Below are 20,102 nucleotides of genomic sequence, written 5' to 3' on the forward strand. Positions count from 1 at the left end.
TTGGAGAAATTGGCCAGGGAGGTCTTTTCTCTGACAAGCCAGAAGCGACCATCATGGGGCCCCTTATGGAAAAAAAAAAAAAAAAAAAAATTTAAAAAAAAGTCATTTTTTTTCTTTATTTCATGTGAGCATTGGCAGAAACTCTGACAAGCAGTTCTTCATATTTTATTATGTTCTTGTCTGCAGAATCTCTGTCAGGCAAAAACCTTGTCAGCGGAAAACCTGTCGTAGGATCAGAGGAGACAAAAACAGGTGTCACACAGGCAGTCAAAACTGAAGGAAAAAAAAGATTAGGCTAAAGAGAGAGAGGCAGACAATTACATTAATGCCATTGCTTTTATCTTATAGATGTGTGTTATTATCTCGGGGTGCTGAGTGCGCAGTTGCCTCAAAGAAAAGTAGACAGGAGACAAGGGGAAACTTGATAGTTATTAACTGAAGAGGCAGTGTGTCAAAGCTGGATGGGGTTCAAAGTTTTGCAAAGGAAAAAAACTGCAGGCAGCAAGCAACGACTGTGTGGTTCTGCTTTCGGCTACATAAACCTAGTAGCAATCTAACATTTTCTACTTGGAAACAGATCATAGAGAGAAAAATTAATGAAAGATTTCATTTGGAGGTTTTTGGGGTAACATTTATCCTATATACATGTGACTGAATCATAATCTTTTCTCTCTTATAAAATCTTGACACAATGTGAGGCATGGTGAGGCATGAAGACAGGCATTTGTCAGTTCAGCTGTGTTGTTTGGATATGTTTAAAACACCTATTATCAACACACTTTTAATTAAAAAAAGCTATTAAGAAGCCCTTTTACTAAGTGTGAACATCTGTACGTGCAAGCTGTAAATTAGGAGATCACATATGTGTGCCTCAGTCAGAGACTAAATGAAACTGGCAAGTGTTTTCTAATACTGGTTTTGAATACAGTAAAAAATCTAAAGGAAAAGTCGCTACATTTTAAAATTTGGATTTATTTTTATGATTGTGCCTGTTGGTACTAATTAATAGAATTTTTCTTCTGTTAGAAATTAGGGTCATTATTACTATCAAGTTGGTAACCAAAATTTAAAGAGCTAATGAGCATCTCCCCTCTGTTTCTTTGTTCACATCTTTTCAGGAGACTTGGCTTCTTTTCTGAAAGTTTGCACTTATTAAATATTGTACTTATTAAATATTAAACATTGGTGATGCTATAAAATAGTTCATTTTGCCAATGGCCCAAACTCTGAAATATGTTTAGCCTTGTTGATAATGCATACATGTCAAACAGCCAACTAGTGACTTCAGGTTGGGATGGCAACTTTGTTTCCCCATCTGCTCAATCATACACTGATCATGGGAGTGGAAAAACAGACAAGGATCCCTCTAGCCTTTGACGTTTTCTGTTCATGCATTTAACAATTGGTTAGTTTAGACTTTTCCTAAGACTGCCTTCTTAATCCCCCCCCTTTTTTATGAGCAAATCTTTATATAGGGCCTTTTATTCCTCCAGTCACAGATGCAAAGCAGTTTGATACTTGATATATGCATTAAGCAAATCCAGCAATCCAGAAGAAAACACACATCAGTGTCAGAAGTGTGTGTGATAGCCCAGAGTTTTAAGGGATTAGGGTGGGAGGATAAAAAAAAGGATTGATTATAGATTTAGAATGAGATTTCAGGCTGACTTACTGGGAGAGGAAAGGAAAAATACTTGTGACACAAAGGTGACATTTATTAAAAAAAAAAAAAAAAAAGACGACGACTGAATATAATCATTCCTTTCTTTCAGGTATTTCCTACCAGATGCTGGCTTTTTGTATTACTGCTCTCTCAATTTTGAAAGATTTCTTCACTATATGTGATAGAGTTTAAAGCACATGTTCTATCAAAAATAAATATGTCTTGCATTTTCAGAGTTTCCTTAGTGAAATTCTTGGTGAAACACTATTTCAAGAAAATGACATCTTAAAGCTAATAAATTAGGAGTAGGGTAATTATTTGCTTACGGAAAAGTTCATTTTTTGTTTAATAGAAGGACTTACATGGTCTGTTCAAGTAGCATATTTCAGTAGTTACTTTTAACACGAGATGTGTTTTGTAGTCTGTGTACATTTAATTCATTGATCTGTAAATTAAATAAAGCAAGGTTTGTGTAGTCAACTTTCAGCTAGCCTCGGCAACTAGAGATTGGATAGAGCAGCAGCAGGAGGAACAATAACCCCCCAACCCTGGTTGCAGTAAGGAGAGTCAATTACCTAATCTCTTCCTAGATTTACTGTCAAGTTTGCAGATTAAATTTTCTCTTTTCCCCTTAACCACCTTCTGATGGAGTTTCTGTAAATGAGGAAAGATATGCCCCCAAAAGTGGTCCATGTAAGGAAGAAGGAGGAGAAGAAATAAAACCAAGGACTTGTTTAATCTACTAGCCAGGAGAGTGAGCTTCTGAATAACCAAGCGTTGACAGTCTACTTTTATGTGTGTCTCAGTCAGACTTTAATGATTTCCAAAGTCTGTTGTGAAGACTTTATTATGCATAAGGCCACAGGGGGGAAATGCCAATCAGTTTGAAATATTACTGTATAGTCTCAAGTGGAGCTCCAATTCTGCCCCGGACTAATTGTGGGTGTTTGTGTGTGCATCTCCACATACTCGCAAAGCTAAATGTCAGCTAGGGATGATTAAACTCTGTAGGACATAGGCCTCATTGGAACTACTTTTGTCTCCCTTTCGTCACTACACATTAGAATCACATCCGTAATGGACTATAAGAGTATTCATATACTTAGTCCCTCATGTGTTAAGGGACAAGAAAAGAAAATCAAGGATCATTCACATGAGGTATAAGGTAATCGGGGTGTGTGGAGGCTCAGTAGGTTTTTGTTTTGTTTTAGTTAAAAACACTGGCACGCTATTTGTTCAAGAAAAAAAATAAACGCTTCACCCATAAGGGCTGACAGTTTTTATCACCAGGTTGGGGATCAACTTTTGCAGCTATATATCATTCCTTTTCTTCTTTCCTTAAAAAAAAAAAAAAATTCTTGAAGCAAGCCCTCTTTCTTTTTGGTATTAAGTATCCTAATTAATTCAACCTTGACAGTTACAGTTAGAAAGTTGTGACTTATATGGAACATGAATTGTTTTGTACCAAATTTGCCCCCAATTATATAGATCTTTTCCCAAAAAGTAGTGAATAAAATGTACAGATCTAAGTATTACTTCAAGTTATAAGGAATCCTTCTTTTAATAACGGTCATTGTCTGCCTTCACGATCGATTCTCTGATCCAATAAAAAGTTTTTAATATGTCATCATTGCCATTTATTAATGTTTTTCCCAAGTGCTATGGCTTTTATTCGGATCTGGCTTACGATCTTTGGATAGGCTAAGCCTTTGCCTTGCACCCTGATGCTCTCTTGCCTAGCAAGAGAGCTGAGTCTTATAATGGGAAAGGATTGATGTTATAATGATTCCAAAGGGTCCCTTTATGATGAAATTCTAAATACGCAAAATCCCATTAAAGCTGTAGAAGTTCATGGGCTAGCTACATTGAAATGACATATCATTATATCGGGTATAGTGTGTGTATCATAAAGTGTGGTATAATTGGAAATTATTGGTCATATTAGAAAGAATGAAGAGCCACCGACCCTCATAAATTCAGAGTATTTGGGTATTTGGAATACAAAAGGGAACAATAATCTGTTTATAAGTAATCAAAACTTAAAAATCTGACCCCAGAAACTGTTCTTATAAAATCCTGTCCCTAAGAACTCTATTTCTGAACTCTTAAAGTAATTGTGGAAAGAATTCCATAAACCAATCCCTCAAAGACACATGTTAAATGTTAATCTATTAGAAATTAAAATTGTGTTCTAGGACCCAGAGCTCCTAAATGTTGACCACTTGATGCTGTTATAATTTAGAATCCTAAGGGGAATTGAGGCAAGAGACATGGAGTTCTCGAAACAATTAGCTTTCCAATTGAAGGCTCACTTGGCTTTCTCCCAAAATGAAAGAATAGGTTTCTTTAATTTTTTTTTTCTTACTTGTAAAATAGCTTCAAATTAGTATTTAAAATTTTAAAAATATCCAGGGCAGGACTGGAAATTAGTGAAATAAAAGATTTCCTTTTAGGCTGTTTTCATACAAATTTTTAATTGTTTTCCTCTGCAAAGTAGGTGGTTTTGAGAAGTTAGCCCACTTCTCTCACTTTTTATTGAATGGCTGGCTATAAGCTTCACACTGCCTTGCCTGAACCGCTATTAGATGGAGTCCACTGGACGTCAAGGCCTGAAACATTCAAGCATATTCCTGTGAAAACCACCTAAGTCACTTGAATCTGGCTTTTAAAGAAAGTTATGTTTTAAAAAGTTGTGGAAAACTAAGAACTATAAACTATCACTGAGAGCCAATTTTCTAGGATCAGTGAAAAGCACTTTTATACTCCTACATTAAGAAAAAAAACTATCTGAATATGTTCTTATTTCTGTGACCTTCACAGAAAATATTAGAAGTGAAGTCTGTAGAATTACAGGTTTACATTTATTTTAATTTATTTGAAGGTTTGGGGAGTAATTCCTGTTATTAAAAATTGAAATAAAAAATAGTTATTCACATTTCACTTGATAGATGCAAGTTCTTTTATAACTACTGCTCACCCACCCCAGCTCTATTTTATACATTTGAAAACAGAATTTTATAAAGAACATTACTTTGTTCTTTAAGGTAGCAATACTGTTCAAAGTGTGTGTTACTTTGTATCACTTCACTACTGCATATTTTGTATTACATTTTATACCGATTTTACATTTACATTACACATTTACAGTAATGAACCACAAAAATTCTGGCTGTTGTCCTTAATGGTGATTCTGTTTTTAACAGAAATGAGTTTTCTTCATCCAGACTTATGTGTCATTTTGGGTTCTTATCCTATCAAAGTGTTTATTAAAATTATATCCAGACTTCAATTTCTCCTTTGTCTCATAGCTAGAAAATTACCAGTTTAAGCTTCTGTTTCTGGCATTTTAAGGAAATCCAGGTAAATTATATTCTCCCCCAGTTACCTAATTCACAATTTAAGAAGCTCTTGTATGAATTTTCTTTTCTTTCTCTAACTAGTATCCATATTGTGCAGTTAGACCCTTTTCTTTTTCCAAATAAAATTCTATATACTAAGAAGAGATTAATTGTTATGTTGGCTTTTTCCCCCTCTAGACCTTTTATAAAAGAAAAATAAGCTTTTCTTTGTAGATCTTATTGTGTGACCATTCTCTGACCCTGCCCAAAATCTGTACCATCCATACCTTTTTCTAATGCTGGGAGACCATACCTCTAGCACATTAATTACAAATCCAGTGATCTGTGCTATGATTTTCATAATGTCTATACATTATGTTCTAGTCTATGCACCCTGTCATCAAGCTTGTTTTCTTTAATAGTCCCGGATTTCATATTGCTAACTAGAAATCCACTGGATGCCCCCAAATCATGCTTCAAGTGGTAGGAAAGGGAATAGATTATGCAAAGCTTAGTTGATTCTTGCTCAGATAGCAGCCCCACCTCCATGAACTGCCACAATTACCTGTAACCACTGTTCTCTAGGGGAGTGTAAAGATCAAAGGAGAGGGACATGGGTAAAATGGAGAGTTTGGTGGCAGAGTAAAATCATACATTTAGGCTTTCAATGCAAATACACTAATGGCCTTTCCTAGTCTATGTTGACTTAACTGTGTTTATCTGTTCAACAATATGAGGACTGAACACCCTTGAATCAATTATATGTCAGATAGAGTTGCTGCTTAACATCAAGCTCTCGTGATAAAATAGACATATAAGTGACCCAGTAAATGGGCAGCATATGGTTGGGATGTACATGATTGGCACACATCATTATTGAGACAGTTTGCTCTTAGATGAGGGGACCTTTCCAGACTTCATGGAAAAAGAAAATAGAACTTGAACCTAGAAGAAAGATGTAGTCAAAAGGTAGATAAGAGGAAAGGCACTTGAAGAACAGTGTTGAAAATTAAACATTTTTTAAATGTAGCTCAGCAGATGGAACTCTCCTGATCTCACAGCATCATCGCGTATTGTTCTGCTGCTGTCTCTCATGTCCTAGAATTGGCTTTGCCTGGAAAAGCCCATTAATTTGTTATCCATTTTAAATTATGTTCTCCTGTCACATACCCAGCTTGTAATTTTGTGCATTAATTTTTTTTTTTTAAGTTTGTTTTCCTCACTAGTCTGCTAACTTCAAGAGGGCTCGAGTCCTATCTGTTTTGCTCTTCACAAAATCTCCAAAATTTAGCATAGGACCTAGAAATATTCTTCTAGTAACCAAATATGAAAGTTCTTAGAATGTTTGAAAAGGTAGTGTGTAACTCACTTTGTGTCATGTTATGACGATGGATAGTAAATTGATCTGGCCAAGGTCTCCTGATCCAGGTTAAGGACTCCAGGTAAAGGGGGAGGGAGGGTTTTGCTGGGATCACTATTGGAAACTTTTTACCAGAGAAGAGACCTATTCTAATCAGAACATAGAAGAGACCTATTCTAATCAGTATTTTGAGAAGACTGACTTGTGGGTTGTACTTAGGTTGCACTGGGTCAGAAAGAGCAGAGATAGATCAGACCACCAGGAGTTACTTGCAGTAATGGAGTTGGGAGAGCCTTAAAAGCCTCTACTAAAGTGATAGAAGTTAGAGCAGAGAGGAGGGATTGATCCAGTAGAAACTGCAGTGGAAAAATGTATGGGTACTAAGTAGCCTGAGGTAATTTGAATGTTTTCTCTGTATGTAATGTTTAGTGAGAAGAACAGCAGCCAACAAGATAAGAATTTGTATCCATACTGTAGATCTCCTCAACTATATAAAATTAATGGACTGAAAAAAGTAGATGCAACTGTGTCAATGTATGGATATTAGCAATTTTGGGGTGGTGGGATTATAGATGATTATTTTGTTGTTATTGTTTTCTCAAATTTATGGCATTTTTTTCAAGAGCACCTGTGACGTATCCATCAGAAGATAACAAAAGGTTTGTTTCAGCCTAGTTTCCATAGTTCTACCTTTCTCAGCACTAAGAGTCAGTACGTGTTTGGAGTTGAGAGCATGGCTCTTGGGTAGGTTGGGAATCACCTGCATAATTGTAGGTGCCTAGAGGCAGCTCATCCCAGGCAGACAGCTGGAGAGGCATCAGCTCAAAATCTTCAGAAATCCCCTGCATCTCAGTTGATTTCCCCTTCAAACCCCCCCAGACTAGAAAATCTTTACTCTAAGCATCTATTTTCTTCCCCACTTTTTTTAGGTTGGTCTTGATTCTGTGTTTTTCTTTCCTCATTCCTTGAATTAAGGAGGTGGTCCTCAGCCTATTGGCTGCCACTAGCAAGAATTTTGAAAATGAAGAGCCATCCTGACATTTTCATATACTAAGTAACTTGCCAGGGTCATGCAGCAAGTAAGTGACAGAGCTGAGATTTGAACCCTTGGAGTCTGGTCCTAGAATCTTCCCTTATCTGGAGGATAACAATCTTTTTAGCATTGGGAACTTTAAATCATTGTTTTAAGTTGTTATTATATCTCCTTAACTCTTATTTCCAATTCACTGTCTCCAAATGACATTACTATAAATGTAGTCAGTTACATTCGCTGGAAAGTCTTATATCATTCAACTTACACATGTCTGCAATGAAAATTAAGAAAATAATACATTATAAATAAAAACTTATTTTTTATTTAAATTTATTGTTTAACTTCATCAGGATGGTAAGATCCAAAGCAATAGAAATACTACAAATTTTTATAACTTATTAAACACAGAGTGGATTTTTGTTAGAAATATACCTGTCAATAAATTGGATGGGGCTATAATTTTTTTCTTCCCAGACAAGTTCATATATCAGTAAATGAATAGTATTCATTGTAAGAAATAGAAAAGTTACCCTATCATTTCTCATTTTTGCAGATGTAACTGCGGAGATGCCTATTCACATGAATAGGTGGGACAAGGAACTTTATCCCATCGTCCTTCACTTCTTAGAAATCATTTCACATCGTATGCCAAAAACTACACAATGATCAGTTAGTTTTGTTAAAAGGAAAAAAAGTGAAAATCACCCACCTTATTACCCAGATGTTGTTCTAGTCATTCACCTTCTCGAAGTCTGGAAAAAGGCATTAACAAGATGTATTAAATGTCTACATATAAATTTAGCTGTTAGTCTTTCATTTAGAGGCATATTGTTTATTCTAGTATAACAGTAAAGGTTGAGAAAATAAAGATACTGTATTAGTTATTTAAATGATTTCTGCAATATGCTTTTTATTTTTATTTTTTTTGAAAAGTGATACTTTTATCATTTCAGATTCAGCTATCTTGATTGATGAAAATTTCCACCAGTGGTCATGGTCAAATTATGCTTCCAAATTTAATTTTCATTGCAAGAAATTGAACTCACATTTTGATTCAAATAAATGTATTAATATGCATTTTGAGAAAAATTATTAAAAAATCAATATGTTGTGGCCTGCATTTCATAGGGTAGATTACTAAAACAGTCTAGAATAAAATGTGGAGATAATAAAATTACACCGTTTACAACAGAAATGCTATTTCTTATTACTTAATTAGTAATGATATCATGTAAACCTAATATTTTTTTGAAGAGTGTGTTAGAAGTCATGGGAAAAAAGTCATGATCTTAGTCATGTGGTTCCATATGTGTATCACAGTATAGTGTTGGACTTCAGGAACACATTAGGTAAGAGTTGTATATTATAAAAACATTTATTAATTTTGCTAGATCTCATGGTCAAAACTGGTTTTATGTATTTAATGAAAGCAGTTATGTACTGCTAAAAATTAAGTGCCTTGGCTTTAGATCGTAATTTATGTTAGTTTTACTTTTATTAACAGGATGTGGAAAATAATTCAAAATTTTGTAAGAAATAAGCTGAGGGGCACCTGGGTGTCTCAGTCAGTTAAGCGTCTGACTCTTGATTTTGGCTCAAGTCGTGACTGCACGGTCATGAGATCAAGCCCCATGTCAGGCTCCATGCTCAGTGTGGAACCTGCTTAAGATTTTCTCTCCCCATCTCTCTGCCCCTCCCTCCAAAGCTCCTCCACACTTCCTCTCAAATAAAAAAGAAAGACAAAAATGATTAATCAGGGGCACCTGGGTGGCTCAGAGGGTTAAAGCCTCTACATTCAGCTCAGGTCATGATCCCAGGATTCTGGGATCGAGCCCCACATCAGGCTCTCTGCGGGGAGCCTGTCCCCTCCACGCCCTGCCTGCCTCTCTGCCTACTTGTGATCTCTGTCAAATAAATAAATAAAATCTTCAAAAAAATGATGATTAATCATAGCTGAAATAAATATTTGGTATTTGATTAAGTAGGTTGTCTGAAAGAAATCATGTAAAATTTCTATTCACATTTTATGTAGTGTGTCTTACAAAGTTTATAGGTCCAGGAAAATATTCAGACTGAATTTAAAAGAGTAGATATGTCATAGGCTCAGGGGTTTTTCTTCCCAGGTAATGATCTCAACTCCTAGGGCTGAGTGTCAGGATTAATTGAAAAGAATGGCTTGCCTTTGAATGTTTTGGGAGGCAAAAGCCATTTTCAGTATTGGACACTTGTGCTTTGCTCTCACAAGGATACATTCTAAAGAGTGATTCATTGTTAAAATAGATAGGAATGCTAGAGGTGAATTCTTTACTCTTGTCCCATTTTATGTTCTGTCTGAATTCTGAATATTCCAACACAGAACCAAGTATCAGGTTCTAGCTGCTCCTTATCCATATAGGTATAGTCAGGAAATAAACCTTCCCAGGTTCTTGATGCTGTTATTAATAATTAAAGGAGGCTTCCACAAAGCCTCATTTATTTTGGCACCCAGGAGAGTTTTCCACCCTGGGTCATTGCACTGTATAAGTCAAGTCAGACTACACCATTATTTTGTAAAGAAGGAAGGGTACAATTTTTAAAGGAGAAATGGGGGTGGTTGGCTTTGTGGCTGAAGTTTATTCAGTGGCTTTTACTGCTGAACACATGCCATGTCCCTCAAGTTGACAGCCATTGTTTTAATTCAACTTGTGGACCCTCGTCAAAGTTTTATATTTAGAATCATAAGATATTTTTATCTTATAAAATGTTTAATGTTTTCTATATCCTATTAATAGGAAATAAAATTGTATCATAAGCCTCCCACGGCTTTTGGCCTTTAGTATTAAGGCTCCTTACACTTTGCCCATCTGACTCTTTTGTACTTATCTCTAACTATTTGGCTTCAAGTATTAGACATTCTGTGGGTATTCGTTCTCTTCCATGTATCCCACTAGTTCAGTGGTTCTCAAAGTGTGGTCCCTGGCCAGCAGCATCAGCATTTTGTGGAGACTTATAGAAATGCAAACCCTTGGTCCCTACCGCAGCCCCAACCAGAAACTCTGGGGACAGTGGCCCAGCAATCTGTGTTCTAATAAGCCCCGCAGGTGATTCTGATGCATGTAATGTTCGAGAACGCTGTCCTTCGTTCCATCTACCTAGACTGTGCTCCTCCTTTCTCACTTGCTGAATTCCTAGTTATCTTGTAAGACTGTGCCTTCCTGGCAGTTACCCTGCAGTACTTTATCAAATCTCTTTTATAGCATTTATACTGGTTGCATCTGTCTCCTTCTGAAGGTGGAGGCCACAACATAAATTACTTTAGCTTCTGCGTGCAGCTCCTACGTTGCTGTTGAGTTAATAGTGCAGGTGAATAAATGAATGTATGCATGAATGAAGGAGAAGAGCGTTACAGGAGGAGTGGTGATCAGTAAGGTCAGCTGCTGTGAAGAGATCATGGAGAACAATGAAGGGAAAAGCTATTGGATTTCACAGTAAAGCAGGTGTTGGTGACCTTTGAAGTGCTTGCTTCAGCAGAGGGATGGCAAGAAGCCCAGATTGCTGGGAGTGAGGGACTTCCAACATGATGAAGACTTGCAAGTTCCCAGACTTACTGTTTATCTGAACATGTGGTGGAAGCAGAATTTTCTTGGGAGAAATAACTAAGTGACCTTAGGCCAGTTACTTTACTTCACTGAGCCTGTGATCTCCGAACATGCAATAAGAGTAATTCTGTGTGTTTTTAATTTTTTTGAAGGATTAAAGGAGATCATTGTAACCCCCTAGAATGATGCCTGACTTTTAGTTAGTACTTAAATGGTCAATTTGTTTATCCATCCCCCAACACACCATTATTTTTTATCTAATAATGTTGATGGTATCCATTACCCTTTGTAAAGTTGTGTAAGATAGGAAATTGTTAAGGACACCCTATTTCTAGTCATCAGATAAATTGTGAGTAGCATTGGGCCTGGAACTACTATACCTTTAGTTGAACCACTGATAGCTGCTTTGAAATTACATGGGATGTAGCTGGAAAAGTACCCCCAAAAGTGGTTGTCTTAGTTAAGCCTCCTTTAGGCACAGATTATGGAATCCTGCTTCAGGCAGACATAAAAAAGGGGAGTGAGGAGAGATTTCTTTGGCTCATGTAACTGAAAATTCCGGCCTTAACATTGCCATATCTGTGTCTTCTGGATCAAACCGTTATTATCAGTACTTGGTCTTCCATGTGATTCTCATTCTCAAGCATATAGATTGGCTACAAATTTCCAGGAAAGAGTAGACTTCCCAGTAGTTCTAACTAAAATCCTAGAGTCAGCCTCTCCTTTCAGACTTAGGTCACTTGCCCATTCTTAAACCAGGTGCTGTGCCAGGGGCTGAGATATCCTTGTTTCCAGACCTGACTCAAGGAACACAGCATTCTGGTCTGCGAAATAATTGATACTGCGTGTAGGGGAAGAGTGACTCCCCAAAGGGAAATCAAGTTTCTGGTACCAGATTGAAGGGGAATAGACCTAAAGCAGGCAAAGCAGTTTGACATCATTTTATTGTATAGCAAAGTACTTTTTTTTTGCACTGTGCTTCCAGCAACTCTAGGAGTCCCAGCTTAAACAAGTTGAGTGGAAGAAGAGAATGACAAATTATTAGAACTTCTCTAATCCACACGCACTCCGGCTTCATCAAGAATAGTTTTACTTTTATATGTTTTTATACCCAGTTTTTCTTAAGATTTTATTTGAAAATGTAATTTGGGGAATACCATTGGTATAGAGCAATTTAAGACGGTTAGACCCATAAAGTATAAAGGTAGATGACCCTTTTTTCTCCATTCGGCTGAACAAGTTCTTGCCCTACATTTTATTCACCTCGTTGGCCCAACTCATATTCCTAACCCCACTAAGACTCAGACTTTCGTCCTCCACAGTCAGATACAGGAAGATCATGACATGAGGCAGACTCAGTTCACCATTATTAGGATAACTTAAAAAATTGCCACTTACCCTTTGCCCACCTAGGCAACATCCCCAAAAGTTGTCGACAGCTTGGTGACTTAGTATGATCCAGCAGTCGTAAAGCAGAAAATTTTGATACATTCAAGAAATTTGACAGATCATAATCTTTGATGATGTATACATGTTGAAATTTGTAGACACCTGCAGACTGGACAGTTTAATTTTTCAGTCCTTTGTCTGAGACTCATCTCCTAGATAATTGCTGCTTAAATCACACTCAAGTTTTTTCCCTTATCTACTGTTGACTTTCTTTAAATATCTGGGCTACCCTTTCATCCTCCATATCAGTATAAATGTGGCCAGGTGCCTATTTATGTAAATAAAGTTTTATTGGAACGCCAACACGCCCATTAGTTTAAGTCTTATCTGCTCTCCCTCTGTAACAGCAGAAGTGAGTACCTGTGAAACAGAATGTTTGATCCACAGACCTAAAATATTTACTGTCTGGCGTTTTACGGAAAAAGTTGTAGATCCCTGCCATGTATTTATGTGGCTATAACAGTATTTCTCCTTTTTGACATGGCATGTTTATGAAGAAAAATTAGGTATATTCTTACTCTCTGTTGTTCTCAAAAGCATATCTAGGGAAATGTTTTTGCTTTATCTTTCCACTTGTACTCTTTCAGTTGTCTGAACAACTTCTCTTTGTTTCTGGAGCCTAAACACTTTAGTCCTCTTTCCCTCCTTAAACTGCCAGTTCTTTTTTTTTTTTTTTTTTTAAAGATTTTATTTATTTATTTGACAGAGAGAAATCACAAGTAGATGGAGAGGCAGGCAGAGAGAGAGAGAGGGAAGCAGGCTCTCTGCTGAGCAGAGAGCCCGATGCGGGACTCGATCCCAGGACCCTGAGATCATGACCTGAGCCGAAGGGAGCGGCTTAACCCACTGAGCCACCCAGGCGCCCCTGCCAGTTCTTTTTTGAGGAGCAGGAGGGAGAGGGTGACAGCTTTCCAACCAGCCCTCGAACACATAGGTACACACACCTGTGTGTACTTAATGCATGGCTGTAGGCACCAAACGTGGGAACAGAAATTGAGACTTGGTGTCATCTTTTTTTCCCCTCTTTTCCCCCCTCTTTTGTCCCCTATTCATTTCCTGCTTGTCGTGCTAGCAGTATAGTTGGTGAAGAAGTGTTTGATGAAGACCTGGAGGGGTGGATGAAGGGAAACGGGAGAGGAGCAGATTTCCCCCGACCTGGTCACTGGATTCTGTAAGCAGAGCAGCTTACCCATCAGAAGGCTGAGTAGTAAGGCTCTACTTGAAGAAGAACAGGGATAATAATACCCCATTCCTACATTTTTGCAGTCTAAATGCCCTATGGAATGAGAGAAGACTTCAATCCCTAGGCTTGTGAATCCCTTATCTTTCCCAAACGTTAAATTAATTTTTAAAGCTATTTATTCAAAGTTGACTTAACCACTAGAATAGGAAAGATCAGACAAATCAGCTGCAAGAAATGAAGTATGAGGAAACCCGAACTCTTTGACAAAGTATTCCTGGGAGTAAATGTGTTGAATGAAGCCAGCGGGTAAATGATAAGGGCCTTTACACTGTGGATGTAAGAAAGCAATTTATCAAGAGTACATGAACTCTCTGGTGACCACAAGTCAGGAGGAAACGAGAGTGGAGGAGGAACCCTGAAAAAATACATTTGAAATACTAAAAAAAAAAATGTGTGTGTGTGCGTGTACTTTTAAATACCTGCATTAATATGCAGAAATACGGACATCTTCAAACAGGAGTTGCTCAGACTGCGCAGGTACTGGAGTCTATTCTGTGAGGGTCTGCAGTGCTGGGAAGAGAGGTTGAGAAAGCCAGGCAGTGCCTTTAGAACTTGCAAAAACCTTGGGCGCTCTCAGGTGTAGTTACGATTTGAGCCTAGTTGTTGTCTGATATCCATTTGCCTGACTTATGAGATTAGATGACCATCTTTCAGGCTCACATGTTTATCTTTTTTAATCTCTGGAAGGTCATCTGTGTATAATTCTGACAGTTGATCTAAGGCTTTTGTGCTCTCTTAACGAGTTCAAAGCACCTCTCACTCATTATCCCATTAATCTTTGCAGCATCTCTTTGAGCCTTGTGGATGAGACAATGTTATCTTAATTGTTCACTGTAGAGAAACTGAGGAAAAATGTAATTACATTATCTGCAGCAGGGTTCCCAGGAGCTCAGATAAGGATGGGGACTAGAATGTATGACCTTATCTTGGCTTTTAGATCTAGATGTAACTTCTTAGACTTGAGGAGAAAAAGGCCTGAAGTGTTTCCTGGGAGGATGGTCATCCTCAGTTTTCTGTGCTGAGGTAACACCCCTGAAATACACAGAAATTCTTCCACTTTGAGGTTTGTCATTTTTTGCCTATTTTTCATCTGATACTGAACCCTTGTCAGAGCTGTTTATAAAAAGTGACCAAGTTACACCATGAATTCCTTTTTCTTGAACAGGCCAGTGAACATTAAACTAACAAGTAAATAACAAGAGGGAGAGTTGGAAGAACTACCTCTTGGGATAATCCCTGCTTGCTAATTTTACTTGAGTTACATTACGAGCCTTTATCCCCTCACATGGGGTTTTTAACCCTGTAATCTAAAAAGCATGCTCCTCTTCCTCTTTAAACCACTCAAGTATGATAAGGGGTGAGTCTTATTCAGAAAACTGATACTGGTTTGGCCTATGCTTATGGCATGGCAGGAGTCGGGAATTGTTTGTCCCTCTGGGCTATCTTTCTGAAAGTCAAATTTGTTTATTTGCTGTTGTCTGTAACTTATAGACATACCAAATCAAAAGGAAAAGGCAAAAGCAGGGAGAAGGTGGGACAAGAACTGTTTCCATTGCAAAATCTCACTTAAACATCTGTAGGCATGATCCATCTGTGGAAATGGAACCCTGATGACATCCAGTGACTTGTTTCTACTTTGTCTCTGCCCTTTCCCTCCATGTCTGTATTCCTGCCCACCTCTGGAACTCTGGTGGGACCACCACAGCCTTGGATAAGCTCAGCACGCAGCACCTGTACCACCCCACCCAGGTGGAGATCGTGCAGTCCAACGTGGTGTTCGACATCAGCAGCCTGATGCTCTACGGGACACAGGCGGTACCCGTGCGGCTAAAGATCCTGCTGGACCGTCTCTTCAGTGTCCTGAAGCAGGAGGAGGTGCTGCACATACTGCACGGCCTGGGCTGGACGCTGCGGGACTACGTCCGGGGGTACATCCTTCAGGTAGGGGGAGGACGGCGCCGCTGGTGTCCCGCCAGCTCCGGGACGGGTTGAGGGAGAAGCCTCGCCAGCCTGGTCTCTTTCCTGCCCCTCACAGGTCTGGGAGTGCACACGCTCTTCTGATTAAGGTGGTCCCTTCGGCAGGCTTGTCAGAGAGCTAGAAAGAAGGAACTGTGTCCCAGCAGGCTGGCACTGGGCCTCAGGGGTGGATGGTAGAAAGGAACAAGTGGCCTGTTGCCTAGCATTGCTGTTTGCATCTTTTTAAACTCAGCTCTCTCTCTCCCTACAACGTGGGCCTCCTGCTTCTCCAGCAAGCCTGATTGTAGCCCCACCGAAGGGAAGGGCTCTTGGAGGTGGGTGACGTGTTCATGAAAATCTGAGATTACATTTCTTCTGGGTTCAGTAGGACTTTTGCTTGCACCGTATTTGTAGGTTTAATGGTTTGTTTTTCGTTTTGTTTTGTTTTTTTGGTTGTCTGTGTGCCCTAATTATTGCTTCTTCATCTGAATCAAAAGAACCGTAACCTCTGTAAACTCTCTGCTTTTGTAACCAGTAAACCTCCACATTCCAAAACACAGACATGGTTGTAGAATTGACTTTCACAACACCTGCTCTTCCAACCTGAGCCTCTTCTTTGTTATCAGTGGCACTTATGACCTGGTAAGGGTCTTAAGACTTCTCCTGGAGGCCTGCAGCCTCTACTTCCCACCCCCACCCCAACCTCCCTGCATTTTTCGTCATTTTTTGCAGTATGTCATGAGTCGCTTTGCATTGTGTACTTTGCCTCTGAAATGTTTTTATGGCCATCTGTCTTCCTACGACCCTTGAAGGGTAAATGTTGAAAACAGCATGTTGGGAGACCCCAGGATCCAAAAAGACTACACTGGACGATGAAGAAGTACTCCCTCCTGCCAAAGGAGATCACAGTTGGAGAAGGTAGAATCTGAAGTGATTTTTAAAATTTCTTGTGGGAATAATACCAGGAGAATTGATCCTCTTAAAAAAAACAAAAACAAAAACAAAAACCAAAAAAACCCCTGCTTTTGGCTCTGCCAGCCTTGTTTATTTCCCAAATCACCATGTGTTGTGTGCAAGGTTTTGGCTGCCAGCTTGGTATGTGATGAGTGGAGGGCCTCACATCTCCCCCTTGCTTTAACCTGGCATAAAACCCCACACATTCCTGTCATTCTCCTATGTGGTACCTACAGGTGTTAGCCAGGGCAGGAGAGCAGAGAGGTGTGATGACAGGAAGGAGAGAGAGACAGGACGGTGGAAGAACCCGTCTGCTCCTGTGACTGCTTTGGTCGGTGTTGAATCATTCCTTAGTTTAGTGAGGTGTCAGCTTGGAAGGCTCAGAGAATTTGGCCCTCAGAAGACAAGATGATGATGATAATAGGAATAATTATATATTACGTTTTTAGTTTATAGAAGACTTTCACAAGCATTATCTTATTTGCCTCAGGATGGGGGCATTTCAGTGGGGTGAGTGGAAAGTTAAGTCCTGGGTGGTCAGGGGACCTGAGGGGGCATGAGGTCCAGAAGGAAGAGGCCAGGAAAAATAAAGCATGGTACCTGCTCATACTGGCCTGGAGTAGATACGGTGCCGCATCCTTCTACATCCGTTTCCACAGAGTAATTGCTAATATCCATTTGTGATAGCTCTTACTCTACAGAAGGGAATAAAGCTTTGCACATATTTGAACAGAACCGTTAGCGTGAACAGTCACTGTTAGTGACGAAGCACTCTTTATTTAAAACCTGTGATAGTACGCCCCAGTCTAGTACTACCTTTACTCCTTTCACTCTGGTGCTTAGTTCTGTCATCAACGTTGTGTTTCAGTTCTATGTGTATGTTTTTGCCTGAGCTGTCTGGAGCAGACACATGGTATCTTCCTGTCCAAACAGGTGTGTGCATGACTGATTAGTTACCCTCTTAACAACCCAGTTCACTGTAGCATTTTGATGGCAATAAATCTGTAACCTGTGGGTTGTTCTGTGATACAGTCCTGATGTTTTGCCTTGACCAGTACCTGTTCTTTGTTTTACTTGAAATTATTATTTAAGTGTTAACTTTTCTCTGTTTCAGCCTATCTTTAAGGCGTGCATAGAAAATGTACTTTGTAATGTACTCCATATTTCTTTTTGTGTGAGGGCCCAGGCTTTAACAATACAAAATCACAAGAGAAATTAAATATAAGAGGAAAATTCAGCAAAACCATGAACTGAAATTTATAAAGTCTCTTATTTTAGGGTGAAATATTGCATATGAAAAATTCTGTCATTTATTGTGGTACTTAAGTTATAATTAATTTTTATTAACTTAATATAGATTTTGACAAAGCCTAAACTTAATAAAATCTGCTTCTCCATTCAGGGCCTAGAATTGACATTTTGAGAAAATCATAGATGATTTTCACATTAGAAGAATACTAGGTTTAGTTTCTGTCTTGTTTTATTGATAGGATTGATGTAAAATAGATTTTACTTAAATGATGCTTTTTGTTCCTTAGCATTTATCATCTGTTTCTTCCTTGTGAAAATGGTTCTTGGTTTAGGGAAAAAGCAAGAGGTTGAAGGACACAGAGCGGTGTAGTGAGGAAATGCTCATTTTGTTTAAAAACAAAACAAAACAAAACTCAAAAAACAAGAGCTAGGCCATAGAAATAAACCCTTTTCCTCTAAAGCAATGTGATTTGGTTATTGGTCAGTATTTTAAAAATTATATGTAGTAATGATAAGGTATACACTAATGACTTTGAATATAATTATAAGTAACATTTTCATGCAAGGAAGATGTAAACGGTGTGTCCAAAGGTTGTGGAACCCTATAATGCACTGTTAGCATACAAGTCATTCTATCTGGCTAAAACTCAATTGTCTTGTAGCCCTCAAGGCATCAATTTTAGCATTATTGCTCTCAACAACAGTATATTGAATATTATGTCAGTTAAAGGAGAATAATTATCAAGGCAAGTTAGGGTGGCTGTTAGTCTTACCACATATTGACTTGGTTAGCAGTTGGCTATAGATTGTGTTACTGGGCAAATGAAGATGTACGGTAAGTTGAACTGGTGAAGCCAGGATATTAATTTAACTCTCTCTGGGCCTAAACCTCCATCCCTTATGTATACACAGCTACTGCTAGTTTCAGAGATAGTTTTGAATGTGGTAGAATAGCAGGTGTCTGATCTGATTTTGAATTTTTGGATGTAGGGGAAAAGAGGAGCGTGTCTGAGTTGGTTATTAAAAGGAAAGAAGGAGGTGATTGTGACGGCCCAGATTCATTTAAAAGACTAGCAGTATCTTTCAAGAATCCTGTGCTGTTTTGATAAAAACGGCTTCTTCACTTCTGTAATTATCCATGTAATTCGTAAGTGAGCCAGCTAGGTGTAAAACATGTAACAGAACTGGGACCACAGTGATTTTAGAATCCAGGTGACATCTTAAAGGTAGAAAACCCAGCATTCTCCTGTGTGGCAGTTAGAGTGTTCATTCATAAAGTACAGAAAAAGTGAGGTAAGTTTTAGGTATTTTCCCATAAAACAGCAGAAAAAGGAAATAGGCAGTTAGATGCTAAAATCTAAAGGAACATAAGATGTTTTTCCTGCTGCCAAAGAGTAATTCTTTTTTCAAGTTTATATTGCATGGTACATTTATTGACAATAAATAAAAGCAATGGTCTGTTCTTTCCCCATTTTCCCTGCCTTTGACTTAGGGTAAAAGAGGATAGGTGATTATCATTGTTGAATTTAATCATTTAAAAATCAGGTTTTCACACAGTCATTTTTCAGTTTGAATATGTATCTGACTTGCCAGGGCTCATATACCGGTCCACCTATGGAAATCTCGTGCTTTGCAAATGAGTCCTGCCAGAATTCAGAGAACCATATCAGACACTCCGAATAATTAGCTAAGGTGTCAGCAGCCTTGTGAGAGGGCGGATGGGGTGCACATTTCAAACCACCTGTGTCTTGAAACAATCAGAACTAATAGAACTATCAACACTTTAAGAGATTATTTCCCAGAGTGTTCTGGGGGCACTAGTCTTCCAGAGGTCTGACTTCAGATTTGGGAGGAACTACACTCAGGATCCTTCTGATGGGGCATCCAGGTACACATCAGCATAAAGACTCTGAGAAGTTCTGGAATAAGTGGTTTATGAGAGTAGGTAAACGACTCCACAAACCCTTTCCATTTCATAGCCTTTTCCTGTCAAGCTTCTCAGAACTCTTCCTCAACTTGGGGCATTCTCATATATTGGTTCTTCTGCCTGGACACCCCTACTCTTCTCTACAGATAGGCAGTCTCTTGTTCTTTAGGTGTCAGCTGAAGTCCCACTCTTTTACAGAGACCTTTTCTATCTAGGTTAACCAGTGTAAGTCTTTTCTTGTGTGGCTCTACCTCAAGACTCTTTCCCTCAAGCTCCAATCCAATTTAAAATCAGTCAATTAAGTCAACTGTTAAAATGGTTTTCTTCTTGGCTTCCTCACTAGGGAATGC

General features: G+C 38.5%; 1 protein-coding gene across 6 annotated transcripts in view; it reads left to right on the plus strand.

The window, feature by feature from the left end:
* Positions 1 to 20,102, plus strand: part of BNC2 (basonuclin 2) — a 427,511-nt gene that overhangs the window by 283,223 nt on the left and 124,186 nt on the right. For all 6 annotated transcript variants that reach the window (XM_044265618.1, XM_044265621.1, XM_044265617.1 and 3 more), the window contains one exon: positions 15,370 to 15,605. In XM_044265618.1, coding sequence (XP_044121553.1) covers positions 15,370 to 15,605 — 236 coding nt within the window. The remainder of the gene's footprint in view (positions 1 to 15,369; positions 15,606 to 20,102) is intronic.

Source organism: Neovison vison, chromosome 9, assembly GCF_020171115.1.
Source record: "Neovison vison isolate M4711 chromosome 9, ASM_NN_V1, whole genome shotgun sequence".
In the NCBI taxonomy this organism is placed as follows: domain Eukaryota; kingdom Metazoa; phylum Chordata; class Mammalia; order Carnivora; family Mustelidae; genus Neogale; species Neogale vison.